Raw genomic sequence first — 17,876 nt, forward strand, 5'->3', positions numbered from 1 at the left:
AAAGCAGCCTCCAAGGCATAAAGGCTCATTCTACTAGAGCTAAGGCTGCTACTACAGCGCTGCAATGCTGAGTCCCAGTCCTCAACATTTGTCAGGCAGAAGCATGGGCATCACTGCATCATCAATCACTACTGCCTGGACAGCCAAGTGTCCAGGGATGGCCATTTTGGCCACTCTGTCCGGAGGGACTTCCTTGTCTAAACTTGTCCGCAGTTCCTCCTCCGGGGATGGTATTGCGTGGGTATCTATTCAAAGGTAAGGAATCTGCAGATAGATGTCTCTATCAGATGGACAAGTTAATTACTTTAGCGAACCCTTACCTAGTAGAGACATGATCTAGCCGTAGATTCCTTACCGACCCACCCATCCTCCCCGCACTGCAGACAGGTTTATAGGGTCAGGGCTGTTGTTCAGAAACACACCAATGTCAGCGCACTTCATGGCTCAGCGTGGAAAGTCATGAATAACTGACATCAGCATGCAGAGTTGACATGGACGTCACAACAGCAAAGACAACACTGGCGACATCACGTGGACCCGACGGATCTCACCTACCGGCGCGCAATGATATTGCTCAAATAAAAATGTTCTGCATCCGGTCTGATGCCTGGGAAATTCAAAGGCAAGGAATCTGTGGCAAGATCATGTCTCTGCCAGATGAGGCATTACCGAAGATAATTAACATGTCCATTGTGTTCCATCCTGTTGAAAATGGACAAATGATCAGAAGTTCAGTACATCAATAACCTCAGTGGGACAGTCAAGAGCACTGGCGGAGATCACAGAGTTTCTAGCACTACTGTCTAGAGAGGAAGATAGCAGTCAGGGCAAAAATACATTAAAGGAAAACTGAATCGTATAGCAGACTGGAATTTGCAACATCTGAAAATTTTCCTGGATAGAAGCTGGACTGAACTTATTCAGAATGATCATGGACAGAAGAGGTCCATACGAAGTGGATCTTGTCACATGCTTCTTCAGCTGGCATTTGGATCCTTTGGCAATGGCGAGGGAGATTGGAGTCAAATTCAGGGTTCTGCGTTCCCCCTGTTCGCGATGATTGCCAGGGTGGTGGCACAAATTTGGCATCTAAGGGCTTTCCTGATTCTGGTGACGCCAGTTTGAAGATCTCAAGCGTGGTTTACAGTTCCTCTGGAACTCTCTACGGATTTTCCAATCCAACTTCCCCAGAGTGTGTCAATGCCGACAGATGCAGAGGGCAACTTGCAGCCAGTATCTCTGGACAGACCGATTTGCCTCATGTCTTTGAGGATTACCGGAGACAATGGATTGCCAGGGACCTTTAAGACAAGCTTTGGACCTCATCAGGAGAGTATGGGCAGATTCAAATTCGGTTGGAAGACATTCTCAAAGTAGCGGATTGGTCCAACGACTAAGTACAAAAAGTTTCACTTTAAGCCAGTCATGAATATGGCAACGGTGGAAAGCTTTGAACATGCATAATCTGAGGCCTACGTGCCTGACGCACACTAAAATATTTCCTGGCTAACATAAAGGCAAGTTTCAATTCTGATTTTGTTAATTATCATAAATGTCTATCCCATGAGGTATCGGCCATACAAGTTTAAAATGTTATACTCTTTGTTTATTATGATGCGAAGGATCCCATATGGGATTACAAAAACATTATCATATAATGAAGTGGGTCAGAAAAGGGAAGCCACAAGTTACATGAAGAGGAATAAGACAGTAAAACCTTCTATGAATCCAGCAATCTGAGGTTCATCATTCCATCAATTGCACGCACCTTTTGGATTGTTCTCTGGAGCACTGAGCAATTACAAAGCCTTATTAAACATTTTTAAATCCATCCGGATAAAAAAGCATGGAGAAAATAATACTAACAGTCTAACATGGATGGCATTTTCCGACTTTAAAATACTAAGTGCAGGCCTGTGCTTCAACTTGCGTTACACTAGAATGATTGGGGAAACTACAGATGTCATGTAACATACCAGTAGCAAGTGTTTCTTGGCCACAACATCCATTCTCTTGGGTTCCCCGGAGAGAGAAAGGAGCTAACTAAGGCCTATTTTTTAACGTTGCCAGCATGTCTAATCTACATGACTAAGGCACTCAATCAGGTGTATTCTTCCAAATTATTCACAAAAATGGTAACTGCGTTTCAACCATTATTTATTTGCTTTTCAAAAAATGGTATTCATTTCATATCCATTTGTAGAAATATTTCAGAAACATTCCAAGTTCAAAGATACAAATTATTGGATCCCGCTCCAATGCATTTCGGGCCTCTGCCCTTCATCGGGGAGCATCTCCTCACTTTCGGTTCTCTAGGCACTTTTTTCGGATTGTCAATTACTCGCCTGAGGGTGATGGGCGACACCTAAGAGCACCTAAAAGTATTTACTCTTCTCTTGATACTTCATCAACAGCTGTGCACGGTCCTACACACTTTATACTAATCTACATGACTTCCATCAGTCAATCCATCAGGATTGTATAGCACCACTAATCACCCGATAGGGTATCCAGGTCCTAGCAGGCCCCAGAGGCTCATTCGAACAGCCAGGTCTTGAGGGCCCTTCAGATTACCAGAAGAGAGGGGATGGTTTGGAGCTGCATGGGGAGGCTGTAAGAGAAGGAGCATCCATCAATTCAGCTTCGGTGGACGTGGGGCATGTGATAGGGAGGCGGAGCGGAAGGTTCTCGATGGCAGGTGGAAGTTCAGGGGGTGGTTGATGTAGGTGAGTCCAAGGGATCGTCAGGGAGGTGACAGCTGGCGTCTTCACTATTTTACCTCCGAATTTTACCAGAAGTTGATATTACTCAAAATAGCATCAATAAAGCTTAAAACTAATGCTTCTGAAAATAAAGTTGAATTTCTGTACATTGTCAATCACAAAAAAACCCAAGAGAGAAAAACCAGTAGAACATCAGTTCTCATTTGTGGTAATCTAAACTATGATTTCACCAAAAGCACATTTTACAATATTGGAGTACTGTTTCTAGCCTGATGTTTATGTACAGGGCTACAGTTCAAATGAACAGCAAACTTGAAAAATACCGATCAAATGCCTACAACTGTAGGTCCGTTAGGTAATGTCTGTTTAAGTCATGTTGAGAACGGTAGTATTCACTGAATGGATGGACTACCAATGAGAACTTTATTCCAGTGTTTGCAGCAACGCTTCAGAATAATTATAATAACATTTTGCAGAAAATCTTACTTCAGCAATGTTCTAACAAATATTTTATCCCCACTGATATGCTATCATGAACACTTTCCCATGCTCTTGTGGTGACATATGAGGAGCCATGCAACAACACTCCCAAAAGCCGATAAAAATCAATGAAGCCTTTTACTTTTTGATTTCCGCACCAAGTACAAGTATCCGGTCTCAAAATCAGACAGATCCACCAAGGTGCACTGAAGAGAAGTGTTATCAGCACCTGGAGAGGATGAGGCTTAATGGCAAGATAGGTCGACCTCGAAGCTAGGAAACCAGGTTCGATTCTCGGCAGGGACTCTCAACATCCTGTGATTCTGAGCAAATCATGTAATCTCCCCGTGCCTAATAAAATTAATGTGTCCATCTGTAACACAACTAGTGCTCATGTAAAGCGTTCTGATACCTTTTAGTTGAGTTTGTGCTATATAAAAGTAAAAAGAACTGTGAACGGTGCTACAGAAGAGCATTAAATATTACTAGAGAAAATGTTTATATCTCCAAGCCATAACAAGTACTAATACTTAAGAAACGAATGAATGAAACACCCCAGATGGACCACATGCTTAACATTTTCATAACTGTGTTCGTGTAAAAGGATAGACTCCAATCAAACTATAATAAATACTTTAAAATAAAAAAGCATTTATCCATATTAAAGAGTAAACCGAATGTATTGTTACAAAGGTATCAAGGGTAATTTCCACTTTTGGCACAACACATTTGCAGTTTTCCCCCCCTACTTCAGATAGTGTTGCAGCTGTGAAAAAATGTACAAATCTTTATAAAAATTGATTATTTAACATCTAACCAAGATGATTCAGTCAATTCATCTAGATTAAAATACGTTTTGAAAGATGTGACTGTACATAAACTAATAGGCAAATCAATAACGCATGCAAAATGTAAACACAAAAGTGGTGGCAACAATGCAGATAAACATAAAAAGCTACCTAGTTTAAACTTCAGTTAATATCTCATTTTTTATATCGGACTTAACACTGCAATTTTATTATGTCACTGGCTTCATAGTAAACTTAAATCAGTTCGTAAAAGACAAGCAAATTACAAACAAAAGTGATTGAGGAGAGACATGCAGGAATTAGTTTAGTTAGCACCGTAATAGAGTAAAACATATGTCAAATGATTAGTTGATAGTTTTAGCCCATTAATATCCAAGTAATGGAAACGCCTACAAAGGGCTTTCATTGGATAAATAAGCATGTGCAAGTGTGTTACCATGCACTAGTTTACAAAGATGACACATACAGGTGAGGGGGACGAACAACATTGATTGAGCAGTAGTTCTTGTACCTTTCTCTACCACAATGGGCCGTAACACCAATACAGGAAAGCCAGGATTAGGCCGATGACTACGGCTGGGACGGGTTGTAATATGGAAGGCTAAAGAAGGGAAGGCATATTAGAAATCATTGTTGTGCTACAAAATCAAGGAAGCAAATCTAATTAGAGGAAGGAAAAAGCAAAGAAAAGGCATGAGGTAAAAAAAAAATCAAAAAGTATTATAAATACATCTAATATGATTCAACTGAAGCAAACAAGGAAGACACCCAATTTTCAATGAAAAACATGCATTTTTCAAAGCAGCCACTCCACTGGGATTATTTTTGGAGCTGAACATAAATAAATAAAGCATAACTGAATAAGAAGCAATTAAAGCACTGACATTTTATTAATCAGCAAAGCAAACAATGGCAACAAAACAGTCAAAAAGAATCTACATCTGCCAGTACAAGGAATGCCAATTGGTCCAAAACTGTAGTGAGTCTCTGCTGTCACACTTGTGCTTTGCTGAATATAGTCAATATATGTGTACCTATCCTATGGAGCTATTTAAAATACAAACGTCCTGGAAGACCATCTGGATATGTCTGAAAAAATTACTTTGCATATCAGTAATGGTAGTTTACACATTTTCTTAACATTCTTTTTAAAACCAGGTCTCACCATAGATGCAGTCTTCCGTTGCCTAATCAGTGATAAAATATTTTTCATACTAATCTCACCAGATATACTTCTAGGGCAAGTAGAATACATAGAAAAAATTGTTCAACTGTGCCCAAAAATATTTTTCCCAGACTGTCAGTTGAACTGTATGCTATAGCCACATTTATATTAGCTATTAACCTAGTTACAGTTAGAAAGAATCTGTCTTCTACATGTACAGTTGCAGAAAACTCTTCTTTGTGGTCTCACGACCGACCAACCTCCTGTCGACGGTTACAACACTGCAATTAGAATGTGACCGCACATGGTGCGGTAGCATTCTCACATTTCTCTATGGGCGCTTGTGCTGAGGCCATAAACCAGCCGTAGCACCAGCTCCCATAGAGAAATAGGAGCCAGTGTAAATCCCTGCACCGTCTGGCAGGCACCTTATGGTGCCTGCCACACGGTGCAGCAATTTACAGGGGAGCACCATAGGAGCCCCCCAAATCCCGAAGCAGACCAAGGGGAAAGGGGGCTTTTCGGAAAGTGCCATCATAATCCGAAATCGGAAACACCTTCCTCACAGGATTATGTTGCACTTCCGACTGGCCAACGGGCTCTTCTGGTACGTCGGAAGTCATCCAGATTGACCAGCCGGTTTGAATTTCGACCCCCCCTGATTATAATACGGCAATCACAAGTCAAACCAGAGATGTTGGTCGGAAAGCCTCCGACCAGCGGTCGGAGATTTTCCAACCAACATCCTAATGAGCCCCTAAGTGTTAAAGAACAGTGTTTCCAAATCTTATATTGAACTAATTATATAAAGTATGGGTGGTTCTTTATTACCAACACGCATCTTTAGCATACTTAATTGGCTTGATTTTCCTGTGAAAGTGTTAATCTGCTTTCAGGTCAATTTACAGATTGTTAACATGTCAACTCATCCCTAAACATTTATAAAATGTTTAAGGGAAACACCTCTTACTACCTACAGACACTTAATGAAATCAACATCCTTGTAAAGAAAGCAGACTTATTTATAAGTGCTCAAAAGTGGTGGGTGCTTTACTTGTAATGAATGAACACAAGAGCATTCTATTCAACTCCAATTAGCTGTGACTGCTTCATAAATCCTTAAAGGCACACTAGAGGGCAAGATCGAGAAAGTTACTCAATCATCTTAAAATGGTTTGAATTTTCTAGTTCGACAATTTCAGGATGTGGACCTTCTAACTCAAAACTTGCACTAAAGTGAACTATGGTTTTTCTTTTTTTGCATTTAGATATTTAAAAAAAATATATTATGTTTTCAACTGGCTTACCCGTCTGCTCTCTTCTTCTCCCACTGATCAGTGGAGTATTTCATTATGCAATATTATTTCAAGATATGTAAAAAGCTAGGTAATGCCCCTTCATAAAACTTTCAGCAGGCATCATAAAATAAAAGACAAACATCTGGGGACAAACAGTATACATTTAAATAGCCCAACTACAACAAAGGATTCACAACAAAGCTGGAAAGGAACATGCTCAAGTGATACATATTAACTCTATTGAATGCAAACACAGATGGAAAAATACAACCGCACTAGAATATAATGGTTGTTTCTATTTGGCTAAATAAAACATCAAAAATCCCTTGCTCTTATTATGGTACATAAAATATCAAAATTAACTTTTAGCGTTGCATGTGAAAATAAAATTAGGACAAGCTAGACTAAATTTTACATGACAAAATGTTTTCTGTAGGATTAACCTTGACACACACTGATGAAATAAGTAACAGATATTTATTCTAAGCATGCAATGGGGGTCTTTCGAATATTTGGTAAGGGTCGGATTACAATGCTTCTGAAAAAATTTCGCCTACAAATGACACACACATGAAAAAACCCAGGCCAGAGGAGGTGACCAGTAATAATGTAACTAATTTAAGCCCCAGATATGCAAAGGATTATTCAGATGTCAACACCAGCTACCCCATTATTAAAAAGTGGGGACAAGTCCGGAGTAACGTCTTCATTTTATCCTTTAACAGTCCCACCATGGAATTAGGCAAAAACAATGATTGTGAAACCACAATATAGTAAAATGGGAGCATTGCAGAGTCTGATAGGAAAAATATTCTTAAGAAACCATGAACAGTTTACGTAATTTACACGCAAGATGATGGACGGAATGTTGCACAACGGGAAAACATTCACCCCCAGTCACAGATCTGGGTTTAATCCATCGTTATTTTTCTCACCAAGCCACCCCAGTTCAGAGATGGTCATATGCAAATCAGTCTGGACCCTGTGCCTCATGGGAACAGTCCAGCCCGAACTGCTATCAAGTTCAAAGTTCAAAATTTTTTGTTGTTTGATTAAATAAAATCATTACAATTCCCCCCTGAAGTGAATACAAAAATAACTTAGGAGATTACATTACAGTCCCATTCTAAAATGCTCCTAATGTTTAAAAAAAATACCATGGTTAAGATACTGACATACAAAAATACTTATTGTTAAAATCTAATATAAGGGTTCCTACTTTACTAGCATTCTCCTGACATAAAACCCTTTTTGCTCTGTAACTTATTTTGGTATGGTCCCTCCCAGCCTCCTAAATAAGGCAAAAAGAAAAAAAGATGGACTATCAATTTAGCAGCAATACAACGCCATTAGGGGCTAAAGTTTAAAACTCAAAACAACAATCTTAACAGTGTGTGAAACCCCTTAAGGAAAACACTGATAATAATGAGGGCCCAGTGATCAACTGTAATTTTCTGGGCTGTCTTTTTATTTGGGCCTACAGCTAGGCTGGATCTTTTTGTGGGTTGACATTCTATCCGCTTAGTTATTATGGAGATTCAACTGTTGCGTAGTTGCGTAAATCCAACTTCTCTTTTTTTGTGTTCTCCATCGGCTTGCCGTAAAAGTCTGGTAACCATTGTCATGTATTTGACCCCCCCCGGCCAGCCAGGATGTTGGACGTGCCCTCTTCAGCCAGCATATCACCGCTTGCCTGCTTGAACGAATGTTCAGATTGTTGAAAATGAATTTTAAGTGCCGTCTCCTCTGGTCCAGGACAGCTGGACACGCAAATAATAAGTGGGGTAAAGATTTTTGTTTAAAGCCACATAATCGACAGCTCTGCGATTGAAAGACCCTTTTCCATGTTGGATACAGGTCCTTTGAGTCGTGCACACCCAATCGAAAGTGTATAAAGCTCTTTTTTAGTTGTGAACTGCTATCCTGGCTGAAGACGGCCGATAGCCAGAAACCTGTTCTAGGATGCTTGATTCCGGTCCAGGGAAGATATGGCTTGCCAGTTCGGTCTGGACTGTTACCATGAGGCACAGGGTCAAGACTGATTTGCATATGGCCATGTCTGAACTGGGGTGGCTTGGTGAGCAAAATAACAATGGATTAAACCCAGATATGTGACTGGGTGTGAATGTTTTGCCATTGTGCAACATTCCGTCCATCTTGTGTGTTTTGCAGTTTACGTAATTTCCTTTGGTGGATAATTTCCCCCACAAACCAGAGCCTGTTAAAAGTCCCTATAGACAAATCAGCTTTAGATCAAGTAGAACAGTCCAAACATTAGTTTTTTTTAATGTATGTAGAGAAGATGGATAACATGTTTGAGAAAATCAACTATTCTGGCACTGAGCAAATCCTCTGCAAGCCTTCTCAAAACTCAGCAAAGTGCAATTTGTCTATTCAAAATTGTGGCTGATGTAACAAACAAGTTCTTTTGAGCCTGGAAGAGACCATTTTCTACAACCTTTCAAGTATAAGGAGGGATTATTAGTAAATAAACATACTAAAGGGGAGCTTTACAATTACTTTCAGTGAATAAAGAGTTTACCCTGTATAAAAACTTTATACTAGAGAAAACTATGTAACAGGTTGCTTTTTTTCAGTATTGCAGAGGCCAAATTAGCATATCGAACGGAATTGGGGAACTGAAGATTCTATCCCAAAGCCAATGAGGATTCATCTAAATTCCAGTCAAAAAGGGCAAGCGAGAAGTAAAAACTCTTAACCTGGAGAGTATGAGTGGATCCAAATTCAATCCTGACAAGTACCCAAGGCACGGGGAACAACAGGTGGCCCAGCAATCAAAGTCAGACAAGTAGATTTATGCATCAGTCAGCAAAATGGTGGTGTCCTGGAACACTGTCAACTAGTGTAGATGTTTACTGATTTGTATTGTGCACACTGCATAACTTAATTACGATTCTTATGCTTATGATCTACTATCTTGCAAGGAATTACTTTCATCAATATAGTGACAACCATATGAAAGGTATGTACGTTATTGTTTAGGCTTTCGGGGACTCCTACCCGCTAAAGTCAGTTCATCTCGAAGAGGTATGGGCCACTAGGGTTCAGAGGGCGAAGCTTCAGCTAGTTAATGTATAAAACCTCCACAGAAAGAAATACACCCTTTTTCGTTTGTTACTCTGGGAAACAAAATACAAGTGGCATTCTATAACATGGACCCCCACCCAGCAATACAGTTTTTGATGCAAGTGCTCCTGCTGGATCGACAGGAGCACTTTTGTCGAAAATTCCCCACTGGAGTGGTAGGCAACTGTTCAGAGTATGATGGACTGGCTGTCATTCAGAGTTGGGGCCTCCATCAGTCTAGCAGTTTGATGTTGAAGGGTAGTTTAACTGACCCTCTTAGATTTTCTAACACCTGGATTATAAATCTATCAAATAGGCAGGCAGTTCTATAGTGATGCTGCGGACATATCAACTTCCTCATGTATTTATCTACAATTTCAACTTGGGTTAAGGAATTTGGCTACAAGAAGAGTCTGGAATTGGCGAGTGCTGGTCAGGAAGTGTTTGCTCCTCTTTACAGTGTCTGAGCAAACATGCCCTTTCCATAAATATGCAAAGGGCAGCGGTCATTACAAAGAGAAGGTCGACTACATAATCCAAAGAGGAACTTTTACAGCTTCACAGTACACCTCTAAAACAAGCACTGGCAAAGCCAATATGTCTCACATTTGCTAGTCTGCAGTTTGTATTCCAGGAAACATATACAATAGGAATTATAAATATAAAAGCAATAAAAGGTTAAACTACCAGTGCTTAAAGGAGCACATGTTTACACAAAACAAGTAAAATATGAGCTATTTCAAAAATAAAACACATATATATATATATATATATACACATACATATATATATATATATCAATTCGAAAGAAGAAATAAAATTATCCTTATACACACAGAAGTGTACTACCTTTTAGGTGGATGTGCAGAAGTAAAATGGTAGAGTGGAGTGTCCTAATGAGGTGAGTGGAAGCAAAATGTGAATGGCACCATAAGGCAGGTGAACAGCTAAAACTGCCTCTAGGTTAGATCTAATACATGCTAAACCCATGGGGATACAGAGGGTTGTGAATGGTTTTGGCCTTTTCTGTCGTCAACATGGGTTGGAGGTCAACACAGATAAAACCAAGTTTATGATCTTCAATCCCCCTGCCAGAACCAGACCCAACCCAAAACTGGGGGAAGTCAGTCTTGAGAGGGTCTCGACCTTTATATATCTGGGGGTAACGCTACAAGAAAACTTAGCTTGGGACTGCCAGATAGCGAGATCAAGGCTGAAACTATCCCAGCTAGCAGGTGCACTCCTGAAGGTGGTAAATAAGTCCACCTTCAAGCCTGTAAGCCCGGCCCTTGAAACATACAGAACCCAAGCGAAGGCAGCAGCCATGTATGGCAGCGAGTTGTGGGGTCACAAAGCAGGGAAGGCATTGGCAGTGGTGGAAAACAGTTTTCTGAGACGCCTACTTGCTCTCCCGCAAGGCACGCCACTCCTCCCCCTAAGATTGGATTTGGGGATACATTCCATTGCTGAAGATCTCCTATCGAAACCCGTGAAGTTCTGGCACCGGATATGGTCTACCGAGGAACTGTATCACTACAGGCAGGACCTCACCCATGTTTTGAGGCTGAATGGCAGCAACAACATCCCTTGGCTGGCTTATATTAAATCAGAATTGCTCAGTTTGAACTTGCCAGACCTTTGGGATGATCCAGCTCAGGGCTGCCAAAGGATCACGCGTAAAACTCTTGCCCAGCTCTACAGAAACAAAAATCTGGCTGACATGGATAATGCCCATACCAGTGACACCTTGACGGGACGTTTTATCGAATCCAAAAATTCTTACCTTTTTGAATCTTTTATGGATTTTATTTTTCCTCTTTTGGCGAGGAAACTGTTCCTGCAATGGAGGTTTGGCACACTCCCCACTAAAGTATTCACCCACAAATGGTCCACAGGGGGTGACAAACTCTGTCCTTGCTGTAAAACCAAGGATGAAGATGATTTGCACATAATGTTTGTTTGTCACGCGTACCAGAGACCCAGGAAGCGATGGATAGCACCGATGTGCCGAAACCTGGGCTTTCGGGAGTATCAACAAGCCTATAGGGTCATGAAAACCAATACCCTGGGACATATTGTCTTTGCTGTCTCAAAATTTCTAATGGCAGCTTGGATAATAAGGAACAAAATGTCCCCCTGAACTGGTACAGCTGTGCGGTCCTTACCCCATGCAGTCCCCCAGACTTTTTATATATAAATATTGTGTATTTTTATATTGTATTTTATTGTGTAATATATGTATGTATTGTATTTTATTGCATCTTTTATGGCCCATGTGGCCGAAATAAAGAATTTTTGGAATTGGAATTGGAATACATGCTAAACAACTAACTCCTTGTTAGGTTAACCTTTTCAGACAGAAAAGACTACTAGTGAACAGTTTTATGTACAGCAAAACCTCAGAGGAATTGTTCTCTCTGACATCATACAAGTCACAAAACAACCCTGGGCCTTTGGCAATCTGCCCATGTGGGCATGTAGTGGTAAAAGACCCAGGGATTTTAATCATTGTACATTAAATGTTCAGGAGACTGGTATGCCACTAGCAACTCTTTCTAACTAGTTCAAGATCCTAGTGGCTCAACAATATTCCACAAACAAGAAGCAAGCGATACAAGTATCAGATCTTTCTTGCTATATCTTGACATTAAGAGCTCCTAAGGAATCACCATAATTGAGGAAAAACTATGATGTGATGTGCATTTAAAAGAACAACAAAATGCTGAACCTGGAGTATAAAAAGTAGCAACGTTTTGGCGAAAAGATTGGCTGGAATCCAGACGACCTCGGTGTATGAAGATCAGTTAAGTTTCATTCCAAGTAGAAGTACTGCCATGAATGTGAGGAAACTATCACAGGGTCAATCTCCCCTTGCTTTATTGATCCCTGCCCACAGTAGACTCCTCAGACATGACAAAAACGTTTGAGACCTCAAATGGGGTTATTCATTTCTGGTACACTAGCCAATGGGCTTTGGGTGTGAGATCATGGCATGGATTCGACTTATGTGCTCAGCCCAACAGCCACAGTTTGCAATGGTCGGGTGATATCTGAGATGTGGGAGAGATGGAGGGGCACAAGGCAGGAATGCCTGTATCGCTTGTGCTCTTCCCACTTGCAATAGAGCCCTTTGCAGCCATGATGCGTAGTGAAGGTGGGCAGGGGCATGGCACTGTATGGATGCTGGCATTCAATGCCCCTAAAGGAGTAGGAGTCGCTCAGTATCGAAAACTCAACAAGTGATATGGTTCCTCTACTCTGACAATTAGACCACTTTGGACAAATGCCTGAACTGAAAATAAATAAGGGTACATTTTGTTTGTTAACCTATATACAAAATTTGGTGAAAGATCAGCTTAGGACATTTTGCTACCTGGGGATTCAGGTGTTCCAGGAACGAGGATACTTTGGAGGGTAAACTGGGGAGAACAACTGCCAATACAGGGGAATCAAGAAAGTTCTGCAACAAGATTCTACAGTCAGAATATGGAAAGGTTGCCCTGCCCAAAATGATAATCTTGCCAAGGTTACTGTGCTTTTTTGGTTGTAAATTTACCAGTGGTCAAGTATTTCTCCAAAACTCTGAGAAGCAAGCTCTTAGACCTTATTTGTGTGGGGGGGGGGGGAGGTCAGACAAGACTATGCTGTGTAAATTACAACTACCTGTCACTAAGAAGGGACTTCATGTGCCAGCCTTTGAAAATTACTACATGACCTTTCAGCGGTATTTTGTCTCGATTGCGTGGGTTAGATGAGCAGGCGGAATCATCCTGAAGTTTTCGGCAATGCTGCCAGCCACTCTGATTTCTTGCGTGCTGGATAAAAGAATCGGCCTCACTGGTTTTGCGACTGGAATTGTAGCACAACACTTTTGGAGGTTGTGTTTGAGATGTACCAAGATGGTGAGGGCATATGCACCGGACCTGGTGGTCTGGACTTCAGGCAGATTGTAGCATAATCAGATGCGACAGGTTGGAGAGAGGCTGGGCTCGATACTCTGGACAAGCAGTTTGAGGGTCAGCAGCTCCAATCATCTAAGGTCTTGCTGGAGTCTGAGATAAAACCTGTAGGACAATTCTTAACATATGGGCCATTTGTTCAAATAATCAAAAAGATATTAAAGTGTAGAACTGAGGAACCACCCCTTCACAACATTTTACAAGAAATATTGACACAAAAGGCGAAAACTTTATTTCGAACACGGATCAAACTACGACTAGCTCGGCAATACCGAGAGCCATTTGGGACACAGAGCTGCAGGGACAGCTCACAAATTGGGAATGGTCTAAAGTCTAGAAATAACTGTCGAGAGTAGCCAGAAATGCAAAATGTAATTTGATACAGTACAAGGTTCGCCACAACCATAGGCTGAGAAAGATATACCCAGAGTCTTGAGATACGTGCCCAAGATGTAGGCAGTTGAATATCGACATGCTTCGCATGTTTTAATATTGTACAGAACACTCCCTTCTGTGGCAGGAGGTCACAGATACCTTGTCCGAACTAATGGTGAAGATGTAGCTGCTGCAATTGAATCAGTCTAGTTTGGGAGTTGGTTTCTGGCACAGTAGGCTGTAACTAGAATCTCTATATATAGGCCTAATACTAATGCTGCAACAGGCAGCAATTAGGGGTAGGCATACCCTGTGTAATTTGCTGTAGCAAAATTGAACGGAAATATTAGATGAGTTTTTAACAGCATTTAGCACTATTTTCATAGAATAAAATGCACCCTTGTGTCCAAAATGGACTCAATAATGTAGTTTGTGCTACGAAAATAGCTCTAAATGCAATAGAATACAAACAGCAGTAGCCAGCCATAGCTCTCTAAGTTCTTTGTTTTTGTGCTCATGGGGAAGGATGTTTCTGCCAAATTACTCAATTACCTAAACATGTATACTTTCCTAAAATTTCGTTTCAAAAGAGTACCTCAAAATTACTGAAAATACTCTGATTATTCTAGCATACTTAAAGTTTCAACCAGTCCTAATAGCAATGAATTGAAAGGCTCCTTGACCGCCTGGTTGGTGGAAATAATTAAGAGCGAGATTTTCAGACCACATTGCAGGGGAGGGCCAAAAGACAGGCAGTGGGTGACATATGGGATGTAATGATGTTGACTCTACAATATAAACAGTGAGATACCCCTCTAGGACGCAGAAGACACGGTGAGGTTTGTTGATCGGTTGTCGTCTGCTTGGTGGCAGAGAGTTGTATCTGGGAGAGTTGATGAGGTTGCCTGCGTCTGTTATAGCGGAACGGAGGCCTTTCGGATGATTGATGGGCTATGCAAAAGTGGACAACCACGGCATAAGAAGAGAACTGTGCTCATATCAACAGAGTACACAAAGTGGAAGAGTACACAATTAACACGTTGCTTACCATCAGTAAAGCTGTCTTTGGTAGAGCCTCTATTAAAGCTGCAGATTCCTCACCTTTTCAATACTCCCCAGGTGTCAGACTGGATCCAAAAACAGTTCAGCAGTACCTCAGCGTGCCGACAGGTGGCAACCTGTTGCGACGTACCTATGCCTTTCAGCACCGGAAATTACAAGCGGAACCTACATAGAGGCCAACCGTGCGTGCTGATGTCAGTTGATTTCGAGGCTGTCCACGCCCCCAGAAGCAGAGCCCCAAGAGCGATACTAATCAAAAGCAGTGTGCAGAGTCATAGACTTGGGCTTTTATTTAAGTTTAGAAACCAGGCACAGAATGGGGAGAAAAATGCGGCTAGACAAGAGTCTTTATCAGAAACGTTACCAAAAGTAAGTACCTTTCTCTTCTTATAGAGACTTCTAGCTGCAGAGTCTTCACCTTTTGCAGATAACAAAGCAATACCTATCTAGAGGTGACTCTGCATGCACTCCAACTAGAAAGACCGGCAGGACTGCACAGCCAAAATGTTCCTCTGGGTGAACTTGACTATTGCGGCAATAGTGCTTCATAAACGTTTGAAGGGACACCCACGTAGCTACCTGGCAAAATGTCCAGGTAAGAAGCCCCATGTGCAAACGTAGTGGTAGCAGCTTTGGACCTGACCGAATGAACACCGTTCTTCCGGAAGCTGCTATTTGACCAATGCGCATCAGATCTTTATGTAGAACTTGATCCAGAGGGAGATGCTTCTCTTTTGCACTGCCTTATTTTTTTAACTTCTGAGAATACAAAGAGCTAATTGTCTGCCCCATTCTCTAGTACCATCTATGTAGTATCTGAGCACTCATTGGGATCCAAGAAATTAAGCCTCTTCTACTTCTTAGAGTGGTGTGGTGTGGTGGGGAATAGTACACCAGCAGTGTGATGGATTACCTGACATGGAACGGTAGCAAAACGTTCAGCAGAATGGAGGCCTGAATATGCAGAACCAGATTGTCTAGGAAGAAGGAAGTATAATGTATGGTGAATTAACAATAGCAGATTGGAGCTTGCTCACACGCCGGGCCGAGCTAATGGCTATGAGGAACACAGACTTGATAGTGAGGAGCCACAAAGAACAGCTGTGAAGCGGCTCGAATGTAGGGCACATCATATAAGTCAGGACCAGATTAAAGTCCCATAGGGACATGGCAAAGAGACGCGAGGAAACAAATGTTGAAGCCCTTGCAAGAATTCATCACACCAGGTGACTTAAAATGTGAGTGCCAATTTAGCAAACACAGAAAGGCTGAGAAGATCAAAAGATAACCTTTAACCATGCCAAAGATAAACTTTGCTGAGCATGAGTAATAAATAATAGAACGCCCGATAATTTGCCTCTGAAGCAGATTTATCTAGCGGGAGCTGTCCGAAGCTACAAATTTGTCCCAACAACAGGTGTATATAGTTTGTCAAGGGACGCCTGGCTGCCAGGATGGCATCGACCACCTCCAGAGGAAGTTCAAAGGTGTTCAGATGTAGTAGCTGAATCGCCTAGCATGAAATTGGCGAGTGTGAGGGGCCCGAGTGCAGAACCTTGCTCTGTTGCTGCGACAGCAGGTCTACCCAGAGGGGAAGCATGATCGGAGGATATATGCTCAGGTCAAGGAGATCTGGATACCATACTCTCCATGCCCAATCCGAAGCCACTTGGATGACTTGGGCCCAGTCTGTCCTGATCTTGAGAATTTGGAGCAGGAGCTGTATTAATGTGAAGGCAGAGAAGAGACCAAAGATCCAATCTAGGTGGAACAGGTCCTAGAGCAAGAGACTCCTTGGAAACTCCAACACTCAGAAGCGCTGACATTGTGCATTCCCGAGGCATCAAACAAATTGAGCCAAGTTTCTACTCATTCAGCGAATTGACCTTGTGCTACCTTCAGGTGTTTTGCCTTCGTGATCTACTAAGCGTCGATGACAAAGCTGGTCTACTCTGGCCTTCAATGAACCTGCCAGGTGGTTCACCACTAGTAAAATAAAATTATGTGGTGGTCCATTCATTTCCAGAGGTGCAAGCCCTCCTAGCACAGGGTCCATGACACCCACCCTGACCTGTTCATTGCAGTGCCACATGGTGGTGGTTTTGTTCATGAGTACCTGTACCAGCTTCCTTTTGACGGATGGATGGATGGATTTATGGATGGATGGGTGGATGGGTGGATGGAAGGAAGGAAAGAAGGCTTTTAATGACAAGGAGATGGCTCTCTGCTCCAGAAGACTGATGTGGATACTGGATCCACCAGAGAGCAGAGTCTACTGATCTCCACAGCTCCGATATGGCCACTCCAGCCCATAAGCGATGCAACAGTCATCACTGTCAGCTCTGGGTGTTAAAGGGAGGGGGGCCTGCAGCTGACCCAATTACGGTCCAGTAAGCATCACTACAAATCTTTTGCATTCTCCTCCCACCTTGGTCGGAGAAGGGCTACTTGATGTTGGGCTCAAAGGGACTTCAGATCTCATTGCAGAAGCCACCTGACATGCTCGATGAGAAAGTTGCAAGAGGCGATCAGTCCGAGCAGCCTCTGAGTGGACCTCAAAGAAATCCATGATCAAGGCTGAAAGATTGGGATCATAGCCTGAATGTCTTGAACTTTACTTCCCTGGGAAAGGCACAAAACTGAACTATGTGCAGAATGACTAATGAAGGGGAGTGCCCGAGAAGGTGTTGGGTGTTGCCTTTGCATGATGATAGTGAACATCAAAGATGAGAGGAGGTTTGACCTATTCTGAAGGTGGTTGACAACTGCTTGGGGCGATTCAGCATTCAACACCCAGTTTTCGAGGTAGGGGAGGACTAGCATCACTGACCTCTGAAGGTGTGCGGTCACCACCGCCAGCACGAGGGATGCACACAACTGAGATTAATTCAAGTATTGCATATATCACCTTGTTGTTT

The 17,876-nt window shown here is 42.0% G+C and overlaps 1 protein-coding gene across 8 annotated transcripts in view; it reads right to left on the reverse strand.

Annotated features, from left to right (window-relative positions):
- The window catches only part of SLMAP (sarcolemma associated protein), a 1,163,639-nt gene that overhangs the window by 66,816 nt on the left and 1,078,947 nt on the right, over positions 1-17,876 (reverse strand). For 4 of the 8 annotated variants that reach the window (XM_086939110.1, XM_086939105.1, XM_086939107.1 and 1 more), the window contains one exon: positions 4,524-4,613. The exons of the other annotated variants lie outside the window; for them this stretch is intronic. In XM_086939110.1, the coding sequence (XP_086795236.1) occupies positions 4,530-4,613 (84 nt within the window). In that variant the 3' untranslated portion in view covers positions 4,524-4,529. The remainder of the gene's footprint in view (positions 1-4,523; positions 4,614-17,876) is intronic. 8 annotated transcript variants of the gene reach the window in all.

This window comes from Lissotriton vulgaris, chromosome 9 (assembly GCF_964263255.1).
Source record: "Lissotriton vulgaris chromosome 9, aLisVul1.2, whole genome shotgun sequence".
NCBI lineage: Eukaryota > Metazoa > Chordata > Amphibia > Caudata > Salamandridae > Lissotriton > Lissotriton vulgaris.